General features: G+C 34.1%; 1 protein-coding gene across 1 annotated transcript; it reads left to right on the top strand.

The window, feature by feature from the left end:
• Nucleotides 1-3394: 3394 nt before the first annotated feature.
• On the top strand, nucleotides 3395-18452 carry LOC138333813 (probable ATP-dependent RNA helicase DDX49). The gene is made up of 12 exons (XM_069282425.1): nucleotides 3395-3581; nucleotides 5552-5675; nucleotides 6330-6415; nucleotides 7354-7475; nucleotides 9063-9241; nucleotides 13294-13434; nucleotides 13566-13718; nucleotides 14102-14199; nucleotides 14744-14818; nucleotides 15205-15293; nucleotides 16120-16191; nucleotides 16425-18452. Exons 1-12 carry the CDS (start codon nucleotides 3434-3436, stop codon nucleotides 16515-16517), a joined length of 1380 nt encoding a protein of 459 aa, XP_069138526.1. The 5' UTR covers nucleotides 3395-3433; the 3' UTR covers nucleotides 16518-18452.

Raw genomic sequence — 18452 nt, 5'->3', positions numbered from 1 at the left:
AACTTGAATATGGGTCAAGGTCATTCCTAGTATCTGACTTTATAGCCCATCCCCTGGACATCTTATATATGAAATATGAAGATCCTAGACCTTACAGAACTTCAGGAGAAAAGTTTTCAAGTTTATTGTTAAAAACAGGACCTTTAACATTTGACCCTTACCGAAAACCGGAAGTTGCCATTTTTTGTAATAACATGAAGAGAGAAAAAGTTTCACTTAAGATTATCTGCAAAAAAAAAAATATTGGATATATTCTGTGAAAAGAACTGTTAGTGAGTTATAAGCATTTTTAAATTTTAAGATATGACGTCATAGCGACCATTTTGTTTTTTTGATGAAGATGAAAATCATATCAAGCGTTAGAGAACATTAGAGGGGTCTTTTCGATAGCAATTGCAGACTATATTAGTCATTCAGTTCGACAATATATAATGTTAAACATTTTGGCGGGAATTTAGCAAATATCAAAGGATTGTTTTTCAAAATGGCATACAACATTAACCGGAAGTGCTACCGAAAAATAAAAGACACCAAATTCATCAGAATGACATTCTGCATCGATATGTAAAAAGAAATTTCGCAAAATAAAAAAATTCGTGAACTTTGACCCAAAAGCGAACTTTTTTGTTTGACCTTTGACCTAATTGCTGTAATTGAATAAAAGTTAGTCTTTTAAACGATCTACATAAAACATCAAAAATATTTGCTGTATCTTAAACGGTGTTTGAGTTATGACTGTTTTAAACTTTTTAGGCATGACGTCATGGCGGCCATCTTGGATTTTTGACCTACTTAAAAATGATCCCTTCAACTCATGCCATACAATATAACAATAAGGCCATTGGCATACCTATTACGATTTTGAAGATCTTTTGGACACAATAAAGTGTAGAAGAATAAGAATAATAAAAAACAGAACAAAAACAATAGGTCTTTTCACCACATGGTGAAAAGCCCTAACTAGAAATTGTCATAGACAATTTGGCGGGCTTTTCACTATATTTAGTTTACAATACCGTCATTGCCATGTAAGTTAAGAACTAGGTAATGCATAGGTTTTGAAGTTGTAACCAATAAATGACCTTGACTTTCAGCCCTGAATAAAAGTGTTTTAGTGAAGATCTGCATGAAGTTTGATCATCCAAAGAGAACTCTCATCTTAATCCAATATATATTTCCAAATTAGTTCGAGCAAATGATAACGAGTCTGTCTCAAGAAGAAATATGAAATAAAATGGAGACTACGGCTTCAAATTTGACCCGTACTTCAAAGCGGAAGTTGACATTTTTAACCCACCATCTGATGATGGTGGGCTGATGATGGTGGGCTGTTCAAATCGCTTTGCGTCCGTGGTCCGTCGTCCGTCCTTCTATTCGTCAGAAAAGAAATCCTTGTTATCGCTATTTCTCAGAAAGTACTGAAGGGATCTTTCTCATATTTCATGTGTTTGTTCCCCTTTGTCCCTAGTTTTGCATATTGCGTTTTGGGACCGATCGGAAAACAACATGGCCGACAGGCGGCCATCTTGGATTTTGTCATTTGAAGTTTCTTATCGCTATTTCTCAGAAAGTACTAAAGGAATTTTTTTTTCTTATTCATTAAAAAAGAAGTGATCTTTGAAGACTTAAGACTATCTTTAGTCCAAAAAGTTTCGGCAATAGCATTCATTTTTTTTATATTTGAGTTGAATGCATCAAATCGGATCTGTTCCCGACATCGACTGTGCATTGTATTTCATGCAACTTAGTAGAATTTTACGATGCATACGCAGTAGAAAGATATAATCTAAAAAGATTGCATTGTACAATTTCTCATTGTATATAACTTTGATATTCCATGGTATAAAATATAAACTGTCGTTTTCTCTGTATCAACGTAACACGAGCCTGTGCTTCGTCTCGGCGAAATCGAACTCATTCCTCTCAGGGGGTGTCTTCACCGACGTGCGAGCATTTCAGAAAAAAAACAATAAAATAACAAACAAAGATTATTGTATACCAGGTATATTAAAGAACAACAAAAAACTTTCTGATTTGTGATCAATGTGTTATTATCATTTTTTCACTTTTCACAGCTACATGCACATTACATTTACAAATTTCTATTTTTCCTATTGGGAAATACTAAATCATACATCATCAAAAAAAGGACAATGTTATCTTCTTCTTATAAAAAAATCACTGTATATAAAAAAGCAGAAATCTGGCTTAACGTTACCGTATAGATCTTCTGATCTTTCGATTCTCACCACCGACGGCAATTTTTTTATAATATATCATTCAAACAATTCACAATATCTGGCAAGGGCTACATGTACATGTAGCTCTATTACTACAAAATAAATAATTATACCAAATTAAAAATTAATTATACCAAGATAAAAACACGTAGTCCGCTAAACCTGCCTATATTATTAGGCTTTTTTTTAATTTTTTTTGCCTAATATATAGTCTATATATAAGGCAAAAAAAAAATTAAAAAAGCCTAATAATATAGGCAGGTTTAGCGGACTAATATACACGGTCAGTATCTTACAGTAGCTAGGCCAAGGACGTGTCCTTGAATATGCCTGTTAGTTTTTATTTTGGTGTTGACACGGAAAGACGAGATGACTCCTGTCTCCTGGACATTAAAACAAAATCGTTTATTTCCTCTAGGCAAATAATAATTTGAAAACTCCATATACCGCCTGCAAGGAGACGCCCTAGGCCTATCGCTAACCACAATGCACTCGATCGTGGTCTTATAAACATATACGTAACTTTTCATCGATTATTTGATCCAGATATATCTATCTTCGGCATTTATATTTAGAATTATGAATATGTGGAAGGAACGTGTGTACAAGATAAAAACAACCCATCTCAACGGCTATTCCGGGACCGTGAAATGTAATATTGGTCACCTCACTCCAGGCACAGGGGCACGCAAATTGTACGTCATGTAAAATAACGCAAATTGTACGTCATGTCCACCTGACTGAAAATTGCGAAAAATGAATTATATATTATGTAAGTATCGGTTATCTTGTAATAATGATAATAATAATAAAACACAGAACAAAAACAATAGGTCTTTTCACCACATGGTGAAAAGCCCTAAAAACAGGACAAAAACAATAGGCCTTTTCACCACATGGTGAAAAGCCCTAATTAATGTGTTACACTCTAATTTTTCCATAACGTAAAATAACATATTCAAACAAAAAAGCCCTAATTAGAGTGTTTCCCAAAACGTATGTGTTATGTATATATGTAAATGTACGGTAAATGTGGCTTTTCGATTCGGGTTCCAATAATTTGCAAACCTACCATTTTGTAAGTTATAGTCCACTTAAATTACTGGTCTGTTAAACGCTTTATCAGAAATGCCCTGTAAGCGATGTCTCTTTCAAGCGCTTCAGCAACTCTGAGCAACTTTGATAAAACAAGCATGGCGAGTACCAGTAGTGGCGAAACTGCGAAGTTACAGACTTTCAAAGACTTAGGCTTAAACTCATGGCTTTATAACCAGTGTAAAAACATGGGATTAAGTAAGCCCACTGCGATCCAAGTGAACTGTGTCCCACCAATTCTCGATGGTAAATATTCAACCAGTTGACTGATAAAAATCGTAACGTACTGTACCTGTGTAGTGTGTACTGCAGTAACCGTTTCTTTTCCGTTTAGAGAAATGGCTTTATAAGGTCTCTCTAATGTTGTGAAAGTCTAGATATGTTGCTAAGATGGGAAAAAAGGGCACAGGTAGGCCTCCGATATAAGAATACGTTAGGCAAACAGGGTTCACCCTTGACCTTAGGCACAATGAGAGAAAAAATCTCCCTCACCTTGTTTCAATGAGATTTTTCAGATGTGGATGGAATTTTTTTCTCACTCCTTTATTTATCCTTTTTTTTTTGCAAGAGAACTTCAATGTTAATTGTTATGTCCTCTTATTAAAGATTGATTATGACAAGCGTGTCATGTGATAATGTCAATAAAATAAATAACAAGGTATATGCAAATAGTTTGTTATTGTCTGCGGTTTGTATGTATACTGTATATTCTGCAAATATTGTTCATGGAAGAAATTTTACTGGTTTCCTGCTGAATTTCTGGTCTTATCAATTATTATTTAACCCACAGTCTATATGCATCTGTATTATGTACCACATCTCTATTTAAGCTGATGTTATCTTAAAAAAGTATATTTAATTAGCTCAGGTCAAATGCATAGTAATTACAATATTATTATGTACGCAGGTAAGTCATTGTCAGTCAGGTGAATGGCAAGAAAATCTCACTAGAAAACGATCCTGATTAAACAATTTCTGAAAAAAATGTGTTTCAAGTGCATTATCATTTGACCAATGGTGGTGGATTTTGGATAAAACTAGCCACAGTCGTTGTAAAAGAAACGCCTGCATGATGCATAGATCTCATTTAACGTAACAGATCCGTCAGTTTTCTTTCAACATGCCGGTCATTGACGGTAAACTTCAATATCTTTCATGTATATTATTTTGTTTGAACATTTATATTATCGACTACAATTTAATCTTTCAAAAAGTGCTTCTGATTATCAATTTATTTAAAACTGTTCATTCATGGATTAATTTCAACTTGCCTGAAAGTTAATTTCGTCGTCTGTCAACACGGCAGCCGTCCACGTGGTTGTCTGCCTCATGTTCTGGACATACAATTATTTATAGGTATATTTTATGTAATAATGTCATCTATTAGTTCCCAATCTAAAGTATCTGACCCCTCAAAATTACTTTCGACATCTGACACATCGCTAGCAAAGAACTGTTATGCATGTTCTTCATCACTTCGATAGTCACATGTACTGTAGCAGTATAGGGTTAATAAAGCGTTTGAATTATTTGGGAGAATGCAGAGGCAAGCGCCGCGGAGACACTGATTGGAACTCGCTATCATTAGGATCTGTAAAACAGGATTAGATAATATTTCCGGAACTGCGATTGGTAAATATTATGTTATTTTTGACTGCGCGATTTTTTCTTGCATTATATCAGACTTTAATGCGATTTATATGAAAATAATGCGAGAATATCGTGAAATCGCTCCCAAAAGTGAACCCTGGGCAAATGTCAAACCTTGCTGGTGACTGAGCGAAACTTTCCCAGTTTCTCTACTTTAACATGTTAGAACTTGGAGGGGTACCATCAGAGTACTGTTAATCCAATAACATTAGACGTCGATATTGTTTTGTGTAACCAACCGATGATCAATTATATTTTTCTTCAGTCCCACTGAAGACTACGTTTTATAGGAAAATTGTACAAAACTTTCTTCTACATATGTTGCCATTTTCTCAGGTGACTGCTTATGTTTTAAAAAATAAAAACATACTCCTCCTTACTACTTATGTGTATGGGTTCTTCAATTCGTTTAGAACCTTGATATTGAAATGATATGAGTGAAAACACACACAAGCGATTGATTACGACAAGTTTTTTAGGACATTTCTTGCATGTTTTACCAATCAGCTAATTATACACTGTTATTGGTGTTTGGTTATTATTTACATTTATGTGTTTATTTTCAGGGCAAGACTGCATCGGATGTGCTAAAACTGGAAGTGGTAAAACGGCAGCATTTGCTTTGCCCATTCTTCAGAAACTGTCTGAGGATCCATATGGGATATATGCTCTCGTTCTCACTCCAACAAGGTAAAACACTTAGACTGTCTCGTGCAGGAAATCTTACTATCTTATTATCATTGTACCAGAAAACTATTGGAATAGATTTGATGTTTATGTTGCTGTATTGATACACCCCTGATATAGCATTTTTTATTTGAATTATACCCAGCATGACTTATGGTATTCCCCATTATTAGAGCCCCTTCCCCTATAAGTGCCCCTCCCCTTTTCTGGAGCAGAGTTGAAGTTGTATAAGCTCGCATATCCCATAGATTTAACAATTTTTTACAACATGTGATGCCTCAAACATCAGCATTGTATCCCATATTACATAAATTTGCGAGTCTTTTACATGTACATGAATCACGACATGATAATGCATTTCAAAGGATAAAAGGCATATACAAGTTTATTGTAACAGGTTAATGTACCATGAGTACAAAAAAATATTTAAAATATGGCTGACTTTTTTCGTCCTCAACTTACATTTTGATTTGTTAATAATATAGGCGCTCCCTTTGTTACTATTAATTAAGCGCCTTGGGCGCTAACTATGGAGAATATGGTATATGCCATCAATATCAGAAACACTCATTATATCCTTAGCTGTAAGCAACAGCTAATACAGTTGTTATGAATAATACCACAATGAATTATGACTGTTTGTGGGCTTTGTTTCAGAGAACTTGCCTTCCAAATTGCGGAACAGTTTAAAGTTTTGGGGAAGCCAATCGGAATTCGAGTATCTGTGATAACAGGAGGATTGGGTGAGTGATGAAGTGACTTTTTAAAGCTTACTTATGTCCATAAATAAAAATGTTAAACGTTAGCTATTCTTGAATCCAGGACTTCAGACATTATAATCACATAATAGGCCAAATAACAAAATGGTATATGTTGGGATTTTTTTTTTCTTTTTTTTTAAATACTTTTTCTCTTCATCCCAGTTTCTCGCTGTGAAAAACTGAAATAGACTATATTCAAATTTATATAAACCATGGATTTGATTCCAAGGGGATTATTGGTGTCTTAAATTTACAGAATTTGTACCAAAACTCCTGATTTTGTGCAAAACCAAAATTAAGGTTGTTATTTGTTTGCTTGAGGGTAAATCTGATAAAAAGGTTTTTAGTATTCACTGATTTTATGGGGTCGGGGGGGGGGGGGGAGTTATAGGAAACACAAATATATTTTTTTATATGGCCTAAGCATTATCGTGTGTAATTGCTGCTAGCTGCTGGTTGTCTCGTTATTGGACAATGTCCTGTAAGCAGACCTTTTGACATTACAAGGATAAACCTCAACTGTCCTTGACATGATGGTTACTTTTGTTTTATACCATACCATATTGTAACCTTTGACCTTGGTTTTACCTTTAATTGTTTCTTTGAACTTTACTTGGCATTAAAACACCTTATACCACACAAGATAGTTCTATTTTGAGTTGAACTTTCAGAGCTCTTTAGTGTAGTAGGGAATTATATTTAAATAAACTTTGGAATATTTGGTAAATCTTCATTGCAAGTTATCTTGCATCCACATTGAAGGTAATCCCTATTTGACCTTGTTTTGTAAATGACAGATGATCTAACCTTGATTTAACCTTGTGACCTTGATTTAAACTTGATTTAACCTTTTGACTTGACCTTGATTTAACCTTTGGACATTGATTTTACCTTGAGTTTATTTGACCTTTTGTTACCAGACATGATGCAGCAGGGATTGGACTTGGCAGTGAAGCCTCACATCGTTATTTCCACCCCGGGTCGGCTGTCGGACCACATACAGAGCTGCGATACTTTCAGTCTGAAGAAAATCAAGTTTCTGGTGAGTTCAGAATGCATTCAGTGAAATCTATTTTATGTCTATATTATGATATGGGAAATGACATGGGGGATACATACGGCCTAGATATTTGCCTGTGTTTGTTCCATCTGGCTATGTCGTTTTCCATGTATACCGGGTATGTACAGGTGGCGGCATTTATGTCTTTAAGGCATTTTTAGTTTCGTTTTGCCACATGAACATGTACGTCCCATTAAGAATTCAAAGAATTTACTAATTCATGCATTTATTTAGGCGTAGAATTCAATTATTCATGTCTATAGCAATATATGAATTATTCTAAATAAAAAGCAGGTTTTATCATTATTTTCTGCCAAATGATACAGATAGTGATGGATAAATAAATGTTTTGGGGATAATCACTGAAAATTCAAGGACCACCAGCTACTACCTTCTAAGATTTGTTTTTGGGGCTAAAAACTAAAATTTAGTGGATTTTGAGAGTTAATCAATTTGAATTGTTGGTTTCGATTTACATTCATCAGGACATAAAAACAAATATTCCTTGCTTAATGGTACACACTACATGTACATGTACCTATTTTGTATTGGTAATACAGAGTTGTCTGCCCTTGTGGAGAGGTATTGATGGTAATGTGTTTGTGAGTCTGAAACAATATAATATTTTTTGCATGGGAACTAATGATTCATGATCCCCCCCTTTCCACCCCAGATAAATCTACATGTACAGGGCTCGAATTTCAGGCTATTTTACTTGCTTTTTGCAAGTAGATACACCAGAATAGCAAGTGAAAAAAATTAAAAAATATGCACTTGCATATTTCAGCAAGTGGTTTTATTATGTCAGGTCTTTATTATGGACAACTGTAAAAATGACAAAATGATTTTGAAAAATTGTTTTAATGGAAAATATGGGGACAGTTCTTATTATAATGTTGTTGATATACCTATACACTTCACATCATCATGCAAAAATAAATGATTTTATATATAACAATATAGTAATTTGAACACAAATATTTAGCTACAAGTAAAAATATATTTTAGCAAGTACAAATTTTGGGCACTTGCTATTTTTAGCAAGTGACAAAAAATGTAAAATTCGAGCCCTGATTTATATTACTGCTAAGATAAAGGCTCAAATTCATTAACACTTACATACTATATATTATTTAAGCATTGTTATCACTATTTTTTAATTTTATGGAGGTATGAAAAAAAGTTGTTTGCAGACTTTAATGAGAATTTGCTACCTAACCCCATGAAATTATAAAAAGTGACATCTACTTACAATTAATCTTATAATCTATTTGATAAAATGAAGTATGTATTCTATTAAAATATAAATGTACCATTATAACGATTATTCAAGGGATTTTTTTCCAAATAAATAAGCAATGTCAATGTTTCCTTTGTGACATCATGATAACGTCGGGGTTTTGCGTCATTATCTAATTTTTTTTTCACAGTGGTATGCAAAAATAGTGTTCAGTTAGCCAATTAGAAAGCCAGATTTAGAATGTAAACAAAGAAAAATTAATAACAATAATATGGTGATTTTGATTATTAGATGTAGTAATTCTGACCGTTTGAAATGCTGTTTTACAGGTACTAGATGAAGCAGATCGATTGATTGAAGATGATTTTGGAGAACAACTTGAGGTTATATTTAAAGTAGTACCAAAGAAGAGACAGACACTCCTGTTCAGTGCTACTATGACCAAAACACTGGAAAGTCTTCAGGAAATAGGCATGAACAAACCATTCTTCTGGCAGCAGAAATCAGAGTAAGTTCAGATATCAATGTGTTTGTAGAATGAAACGATTGACAAGACACTCCTGTATGGAAATTCTCAACAGAGAGGTGATTACACATCAGAATGACTAGCATTATAAGAATCATTTCTGAATTGTGTGGAAAATGAACTAGCATAATTATAAACAAATAGTGGCAGTTAATCTCACCTTTTTCCAATAATAAGTGATTTGGCACCCACCAAAAAATGATCTATGTCTGACAATGGAAAGAGGGATCTTAACCTTGCTTTTCAAATATGCTACATATAAAATTTGAGACAGATCGCTACAGTACTTTCTGAGAAACAGCGGTAAGAAACTTTAATTATGAAATCCAAGATGGCTTCTTGTTGACCAATCAGTCCCAAAATTTACTATGCACAACAAGGGCCCAAGGCGAAGCTACATATGGAATTTCAGGGAGATCCCTTCCGTACTTTATGAGAAATAGCGGTAACAAACTCCAACTATCAAAATCCAAGCCATCTTGTTGACCAATCAGTCTCTCCCAAAATGCAATATGCACAACTAGGGCCCTAGGGAAACCTACATATGAAATTTAAGAAGGATCCCTTCAGTACTTTCCTAGAAATAGCTGTAACAAACTTTAACTATCAAAATCCAAGATGGCTGCCTGGCGGCCATCTTGTTGACCGATCGGTCCCAAAATGCAATATGCACAACTAGGGTCCTAGGGGAACCTTCATATAAATTTTCAAAAAGATCCCTTTTGGTTCTTTCTGAGAAATAGCGGCAACAAGAATTGTTAACGGACAGACGGACCATGGACCACGGACGAAAGGCGATTTGAATAGCCCACCATCTGATGATGGTGGGCTCAAAAACGAGCTAAGCTGGTTGTATTTGATTATTTATTCTGCAATATTCTGTGATCATTATCAACTAAAGTCAACAAGATTTTACCAATACTGGCCACCAGTTTCTAGAATATTGGAAAAAACCCACTAAAATTTGGATAGTTTCAAACTAGGGAGAGATATCATAATGAGGAAAAACGGTATAAAGCTAGTATATTAATAATCTGAAATAAATAAAGCTAGTATTTTAATAATCCGAAATAATAAGACAATAGGGAGAGATAATCTAGCACATATGTATTAGATGTCAAATTTATTATTTGTTTATGTAGGGAAAACACATTTACCCTATGAGAAGTATTTGCTTATTTTTCATAGGAAATAAATCAAATTTGAGTATACTTATTAGTCTAAGATAGCATTTTAACATCAGATTTATATTGGTCCTAGCTGACTCCAAGAAGTTGGAGGGATGGGGCCAAAAGGGGTCAAAATGAATAAAATTTAAAAACTTCATAGATTAAAAGGTCAAATTCATAAAATCAGCTCCTGGCTGACTTAAATAGCCTGATGGGTGCTGTGGGTTAATATGTATAGTGCTCATATCACTTATTTATTTCATTTTGTTCTGTCGGAACTCATGATTAGGTGACCATTAAGGCCCTTGGGCCTCTTGTTATAATTATCTATCATAATATGTTATTGTTATCGTAATATCAAATATTGAAGGGATCTATTTTTAATTTCATGATTATGTCTGCTCTCATTTGGATGCGCTACAGGATTGATTAGAAAACAAGATGGCTGACAGACGCCATCTTGGATCTTGACATGAAATTTCAAATGAAGTTTTGTCTTTGTCTATAATTCTGATAATTACATTTTGTAAATAAACAGGAAACAATATGGCTGATAAGCAGCCATCTTGGATTTTGACATTTCAAAAAGTACAAAGAGGTCATCTTCAAATTACGCTGATAGAGTCTGCTTGATCCTGAGTTCCATTTTGGCTGACTTTGATCATTCTATAGTGGGCGCCAAGAGCAACAAAATCTGATTCACTTTTCCTGATTACAAAACTAATTATGAAATCTTATGAAGGTTATGGGTCAATATCACAGTACATGTAGTTCTTTCAGGCAAGGAGTAAATTCTTGAAAATTTTTTGGATGAATAAAGTTCATCTGTGAGTAGTTAGTGGTCAAGATGTACAGAGTAATGTGATTCCTGGGAAATACAATTAAAAAGCTGTGAGAATGGACCTGTCTTCCAGCCATTGAAGTGTCGATAAATGTTCAATGAAATGTAAAGCTTGTGCAATGTTCTTAATGAAAATATCACTTCCCTAACAAAAATGTATGATGGCCACTAGCTAATGACATGGTAATAGCTAGCTAGTGGTAAGCTTTCAGAATGGTACAATGGTCAGTAATAGTATATATTCCATGTCATTGTTATAGTACACTTTATGTCACAACCTTCCCACCATCAAATTCACCAAGATCTCTTAAATAAAAATTTACATTTAGTGAACAGTCATTCTCATGAAACATTTTAGGGTAAGGTTGCATATTGTTAGTTTGCTTACTACATTTTATGTACAGTGTACAAAATTATACCTGTAGCTTAGCTTTAGTAAGTAAAAAAAAACACTTTTTTTCAAATAATGATAAAAGTTAATGTGGTGTGATATGCATGACTATTAATTATAAGCCTATATGTACGTTAGCAATGCCAAATTAATTCAAGATTTAGTGAAGCTCCACTGCAGTCAGGATGACATCAATGGTAATGTGTACATATGTGTAAATATATAGTTACCAGATGGTAACCTACAGAAGGTAGCCTACATAAATATTTTAATATCTTTATCTTATAAACTAATGAGATCTTTTTGTACATTTTTACATGTACATGCACATCAAATTATATAGGTGATCTGGTGAATACTTAAAGCTTACATTCTTTAGATTCACATAGCGATGAACTGTATTTTTAATTTTATATACAATAAAAACATCCATCCATTTTGAGATTTAAATTTGTATTTAAGAGAGGTAAATGGGAATTTACAGTCACAATAGATACTGGTGTTTACACAAGAATGGTGTAGTTATTGTTGTTTCTGTGTAGTTTAGACTTGTTTGTGTGTAATATTTACATTAGATCTGTATACATTGTAAGTGACAATATAAGGTATTCCAAATTCTGGTTTATATATTCTGACTGAATATTTATCAAACCAGGCATTCCATAGGCCATGCATGTGAAAATGGATTTGATATATTAATTAATTGCCTGTGATCGATATCTTTGTGTAGTTGTATTAATACTTTAGTGAACAATTGTATGTCATGATGAAATACAGCTGTTACAGCAGGTATTAAACTGTACAACCTACCTGTATTTAAAACACCTGGATGAACGAGATATTTAATATACAGGTAGTAATTTGGATGCCAGGTGATTAGGAATGGTATAGGTGACAGCTGGTGATGTTCTGTACTGATATAACACTCATTATACTCGCGAATGTTTCTCAATTGACAAACTTTTCTGGACCTTAGTTATATCTGCTTGCTGTTGGGAGGTATTTCTGAAGTGATTCCTAATTTCCATATGGTATATAAATACTGTATTCCTTTACCGTCTAGATTTGATGGTGACAACGTTATTGTGTCTGATATCAGCATTCATCTGGAAATCTGGTATATTGAGAATATCCACTTATGTGTATATTTTGAGACGTTTATCTTTTAATTCTGGAGGCTTGTTGTCACTAGAGACAGTGAAAACAAGGTGTGTTTCAGATCTAGACTGTACCTGTCGTTTCAGACTCTAGGACTATACTGCGTGTGTCTATATTTTGACCTGATAAGACTGCTGAAATGAAGTTATTTGAAACATATAGGATTGTGTTTGTTTATTGAGTCTGTGGAACAACTCAGAACTGTGATTACTTTCATTAGAGTAAAGACTTGTAGTTTCTGATAGATTCCTATAAGGACTTAACGATTGGCTTGCAGATCTAAAACTTTTAAGTATACAGAAAAACTTTACATTTGTATCTTTTGAGACTGTATTGTGGCCTTACACAGAGGATTGTATTTTCTGAGACTGTTGGGATATAGGACTAAAGAGGACTATATAAGACTATGTGCTTACTGTTCTTGATCCTCAGACGGTGTAGAGAATGGGATGACACTCCTGTTTTACCATTTCAGTACGCTGTTGGTGGAGGGACTGGACCAGAACTACTGTCTCATGGCGGCCGATGTCAAGGACGCTTATCTAATGCACATTCTCGACAAATTTACAGAGGAGAATCCAAAGAGTTCCATCATGATTTTCACCAACACTTGCAAGTATGTACATAAATGTATTACTGAAGATACACCCAGATTCAAGGGATGATCTGTTGGACATGGTTGTCTAGATATTTCCTGTATATTTGTAGATACACCCAGATTCTAGGAATGATCTGTTGGACATGGTTGTACACCCAGATTCTAGGAATGATCTGCACCAGTCTCGGACTCAGTTGTGTGATCCTACATGCGATGTGTAAACAGAAGGAACGTCTTGCTGCCCTGGCCAAGTTCAAGTCTAACCAGGTCAACATCCTCATTGCCACAGATGTGGCCAGCAGGTATACAAACCTAGATCAGTGTCAAAATGGGATTCTACCATTGTAAACTTTTTTATCAATTGTTAAATGTGTGAAGTATCTGTCCTGCTCTTTCAAATCAGTTAAATGAAGACATACTTTTTTTTATTTTGATAAAGGGTTTTGACTAGGTAGATCGGGTAGATGAATCTAGTTTGAACATGGAAAAGGTCCATGATCACTTACATCAGCATCATCAGGTTTAAGATTCAATATCATTATTTTTAGAAATGAAGCTTTGGCTGGCAGCATCCCTATGGGTTGGGGACTCAAAATTCTAAAAAATGGTTTGGCTGATCCACCCCTGAGGAGTAGGAGGCCAAAAATTGTCATATTTGTTATTTTTATACCCTTGACTTTTGCAGGGGCTTGGACATCCCCACAGTAGATCTGATCATCAACCACAATGTGCCGTCCAGACCCAAAGACTATGTACACAGAGTTGGTCGAACAGCCAGGGCTGGTGAGGATCTCCAACATACTCTTATTGCCTTACTAAGTGTTGTGATATATATACCATTAACCACGACAAATAATTCGTCCGTGCATATCATATGTAACTCTCCTGTGTTGAAGTTAAATATATGTTATTATCTAAAACGGTATGTTGATCTTAGAATTGATCTGGTTACATGGTTAAATCTGAATATTCAAGCAGAACGCTACAATTATCGCCAAGTATACTACGTGTGGACAAAAGCGTAATGTGCTCAAAAAGATATCGTAAAAACCAACCTATTTTCAAGGGTAATTCAGTTTTGCGCATTTGGCGGACGATCAGAAGTGGCAACATTTTTATTCACTGCGAAAATGCATCAAATAAAGGTACAGAAACACTTAAGTTTAAATCGCAAAATTAAGAAGCTGTAAAAAGTAATTACAGTTTAAACGGAAAATTAACTCGCTGCAATACAAGTTGATTTACAGTACCTTGTAGTAACATTTATGTAAATTGTGAGTTGACCTTTGTGTTTATTTTGTACAACCTTTGACCTTTACTTAAATAGGCCGCGGCGGGAGGTCTATAACCTTGGTTACACAGTTTGATATAAAGTTGGTGCACGCCATTGAGGAATTCACAAGTATGTATCTATTACCACAATTCTATAGCTATTTACTTCCTAGTATAACTTAATGATGGAAGCACAGGGGCATGTAGAGTATTATTACATAGGCTATAGGAACTTGTCAAGATCCTGTGTTTGGAAGAGAATTTGAATATTTGATTAACAAATAAAAACATTTGACAAGTTGAAATTTTGTTATATGCCTACTGAAAATTTTGAAATATCTCAATAATAGATCACAATTTATCTTGGTAATTGCAAAAACTGCTAATAAAAATTATAAAAATTGAATTGTAAATATTTTAAAATAATTCAACTTGTAACAGTAATTGCATTTACTTGATATCAATTAAAAAGGTTCACATATGTCTGTATAATAAATAATTTATATGTTGTTTTAGAAAAGAAAATGACTGAGTTCAAAGCTGAAGAGAAAGAGGCTTTACGTATACTTGTAGAAGTAGCCACGGCCCGTAGAGAAGCCGAGATTGTAAGTTACACATGGCAAAATGAAGCCGATATTGCCTGAAATGAGCATGTTTCAGGAGATAAGGGTGTAGAACATGATAAGTGTACCTACTGAGGATAACGTCTTGGGTACTGCCCATTACCAGTCATGGGTGGGGGGGGGGGCTTTGGTGTTGATTACCTATCTAGGTGTAGTGCACAAGTAATTCACTTAGAGTTTAAAGATGCTCCACCGCCGACAAATGGTATTTTTTCACTATCAAAAACAGGAGCAGACAATTTAGTATTTTTCTTCACTTACAAAAGTTACTTACTTTACACCATTAGAACCATGGAAAAGTTTGAGCTTCTAATTTTTACTTCAAGTTAAAAATATGAAAAATAATTAATTAATTGCATCCCGAAAAAATTCCGTGTCACTATATCCTATATGGAATGAAGTACTGATTGCGCATGCACCAAAGGCGAAATAAATTATTTTATATTATTTTTTGTGTTAATTAGACATATATATATATATATACACGATCAAACACCAATTTTTGTTTAAATGATGAATATCATTTATGCTCTGTCGGCGGTGGAGCATCTTAAAATATAATGCAATATTAGTTCAAAAGATGTACTCATCTGTATAGAAGGGAGGTAATTTAAGAAAATTTGAAAACCAATCGGTAAAATCTTTATTTCTGATTCAACAACATACATTATTTCCTAAAGCCCAGAATCATTTAAATGTAGTAGAGAGACTCTTACAAGACATTATTTCCTAAAGCCAAGAATCATTTAAATGTAGTAGACTCTTACAAGACATTTACTTACCAAACCTTACATTATTTTTTTATCAGAAATTGGATGAAAGAGACTTTGGAGAAAGAGATACAATTAACAAAAGAAAAAGGTTGATATTAGAAGGAAAGGTAAGAAGCTAATGTTATGCATAGTCTATACTTGTCTCTATAATGTACAAGTTTGATTGGTTCAGCCTGTTATTAACAACCAGGGCCATAGGTGGGGAAAAATAATAATTATTTAGCAATACATATACCAGATATTGAGAAGCTAGGAAAAAGCGACTTTGACTTTTCGTCGTTTTGCTATAATACAAATGTACGTTATGTAATTATAATCTGTTGTAATTGTCTTGTTACAGGATCCAGATAAAGAAGAAAAGAAGAAACAGAAATATATGAAAGAGAAACATAAAGCATGGAAAAAGCAAAGAACGAAGAAAAAGACAAAATGAAAGACATGATTTAGTTTTTGTTTTATTTCTTGTTATTGTTATCATCTAGGAATTGCTAGGTAGAAGTTAAAACACTGATAGTAATTATCACATGAGGTGTCAGGCCCAGCTTCTGTAGGAAGGACCTTTCCAGTAAACACAGATGTTTGTAAAGTCAGTTTAAAACACTGATAGTACTTATCACGTCTCAGGCCCAGCTTCTGTAGAAAGGTGCTGCCCAGTTAAAACAGATGTTTGTACAGTCAGTTTTCTTGGAGTATGAAAGGACAGATTAATGACCGTTTTCATCACTCTATTTATTGATGCGTTTTGGTATATGCCATGATGATGAGGTTTTCAGTATTTTGATGTTGGTTTGATACAAAATGTATTACATTTTCTGATACAACATTGTAAAATAGTTATTTTTGAGACAGCTTCAGCATGTGAAATTTATACATACATTACATCAGACAGGTATACATGATTTTGTAAATGAACATAATTAATGATTTAAAGTAAAATATGAAAAATATGATGCAATCAATGGTTCAGAGTGATTCTTTAAATAATCATGGTTACTTCTTCAATTGATGTACATGAAATATTTGATATTTTACGAATTAACATTTTTGGTGTTGATACTTTGTACCATTACATGCGTGTTATGTTATGATCAATAAGAGTTGTCTCCCTTTGTATGTCTCTCTACACCATTGCATGATATATGTTATCTCTGCTATAGGTCCATTTTTATCAACATTCTCGAACTTTAATTTTCTCCACAGGAAAGTAAAAGAAGGTTCCTTTTCTATGGAGAAATTAATTATCAACAGGTCTAGGTAATAAGGTAATATAAAGTAATTGAACAATAGTCTAAATGTAACAGGGTGCAGGATTTACAATAAATTTAATACCTGCCTCTGCCAGGGATCGAACTCGGGACCTCTGGATTACTAGTCTGACGCTCAACCGATCGAGCTAAAGAGAAGTTCTCTCTAGCCGAGCGATATATTGTGGCTAGTATTGACCAGGGTTACATACTTCCCCTCCAGGAATCAACTCGTCCTCGAGTTTCCAGGGGTCACAACGATTCCTTCGCAGGTATCGTAAAGTATCATTCCCGAGTCCCTACATGGGCGCCAATGTAACAGGGAGCAGGATTTACAATAAATTTAATACCTGCCTCTGCCAGGGATCGAACTCGGGACCTCTGGATTACTAGTCTGACGCTCAACCGATCGAGCTAAAGAGAAGTTCTCTCTAGCCGAGCGATATATTGCGGCTAGTATTGACCAGGGTTACATAAATACAAAACGGAATATGATATATTAAATACAATGTATTTAATTTACATCACTTCCACAACAATTTTAAATAAATGAATTAAATTATGAATTCCATAATGGTGTCATCTTACATGATTATGTTTACCGCTGTCGTCTTAAATACCGTGCAATAACTGACTATCACTGCGCCAGATGGCAAACTGTACCTATGCAAACATAGGGAATCTTACATTTATCAAGTATTGTAACTCCATCTCAGGTTATCAATATAGATATTGTGAAGTTATAATTGTTATTAATTAATTTAATTTATTGGTTCTGAAACGTAGTGGCTCTTTAAGATTTAAAGATAAAAAGCTTTTCTGAAACACAGAAGTTCAGGAATATTGAGGGGCCCAGGAGGCTACACAATTATTGTGACATCGTGATCATGACATCATCACGATTTGTGAGGAAATGATGTCATTTTCTCCAAACGTGTTATACTAATTAACAAAGCGGCTAAGAATTAATACCTGAGACAAGAACAGATAACTGTTGATATACATAATCATAAAGACCACTGATAAAGAACCATAATTATCTCCCTTTCATTATGACATTGACATTTGATTGTAATATAAAACTCATTTTATCATGTGCAATAAATCATGATGTTATTAGTGTC

This window comes from Argopecten irradians, chromosome 10 (assembly GCF_041381155.1).
Source record: "Argopecten irradians isolate NY chromosome 10, Ai_NY, whole genome shotgun sequence".
Taxonomy (NCBI): Eukaryota; Metazoa; Mollusca; class Bivalvia; order Pectinida; family Pectinidae; genus Argopecten; species Argopecten irradians.
The sequence above is the reverse complement of the archived record's forward strand: the minus strand, read 5'-3'. Positions and strand labels throughout refer to the sequence as shown.

Excerpts from the sequence above, each read along its gene's own strand:
- LOC138333813 (XM_069282425.1), top strand. The coding sequence starts at position 3,434 with ATGGCGAGTACCAGTAGTGGCGAAACTGCGAAGTTACAGACTTTCAAA. Across the intron at positions 9,242-13,293 it reads TTCTGGCAGCAGAAATCAGA|TACGCTGTTGGTGGAGGGAC; the intron begins GTAAGTTCAGAT and ends TTACCATTTCAG. Across the intron at positions 13,435-13,565 it reads ATTTTCACCAACACTTGCAA|GTACACCCAGATTCTAGGAA; the intron begins GTATGTACATAA and ends TTGGACATGGTT.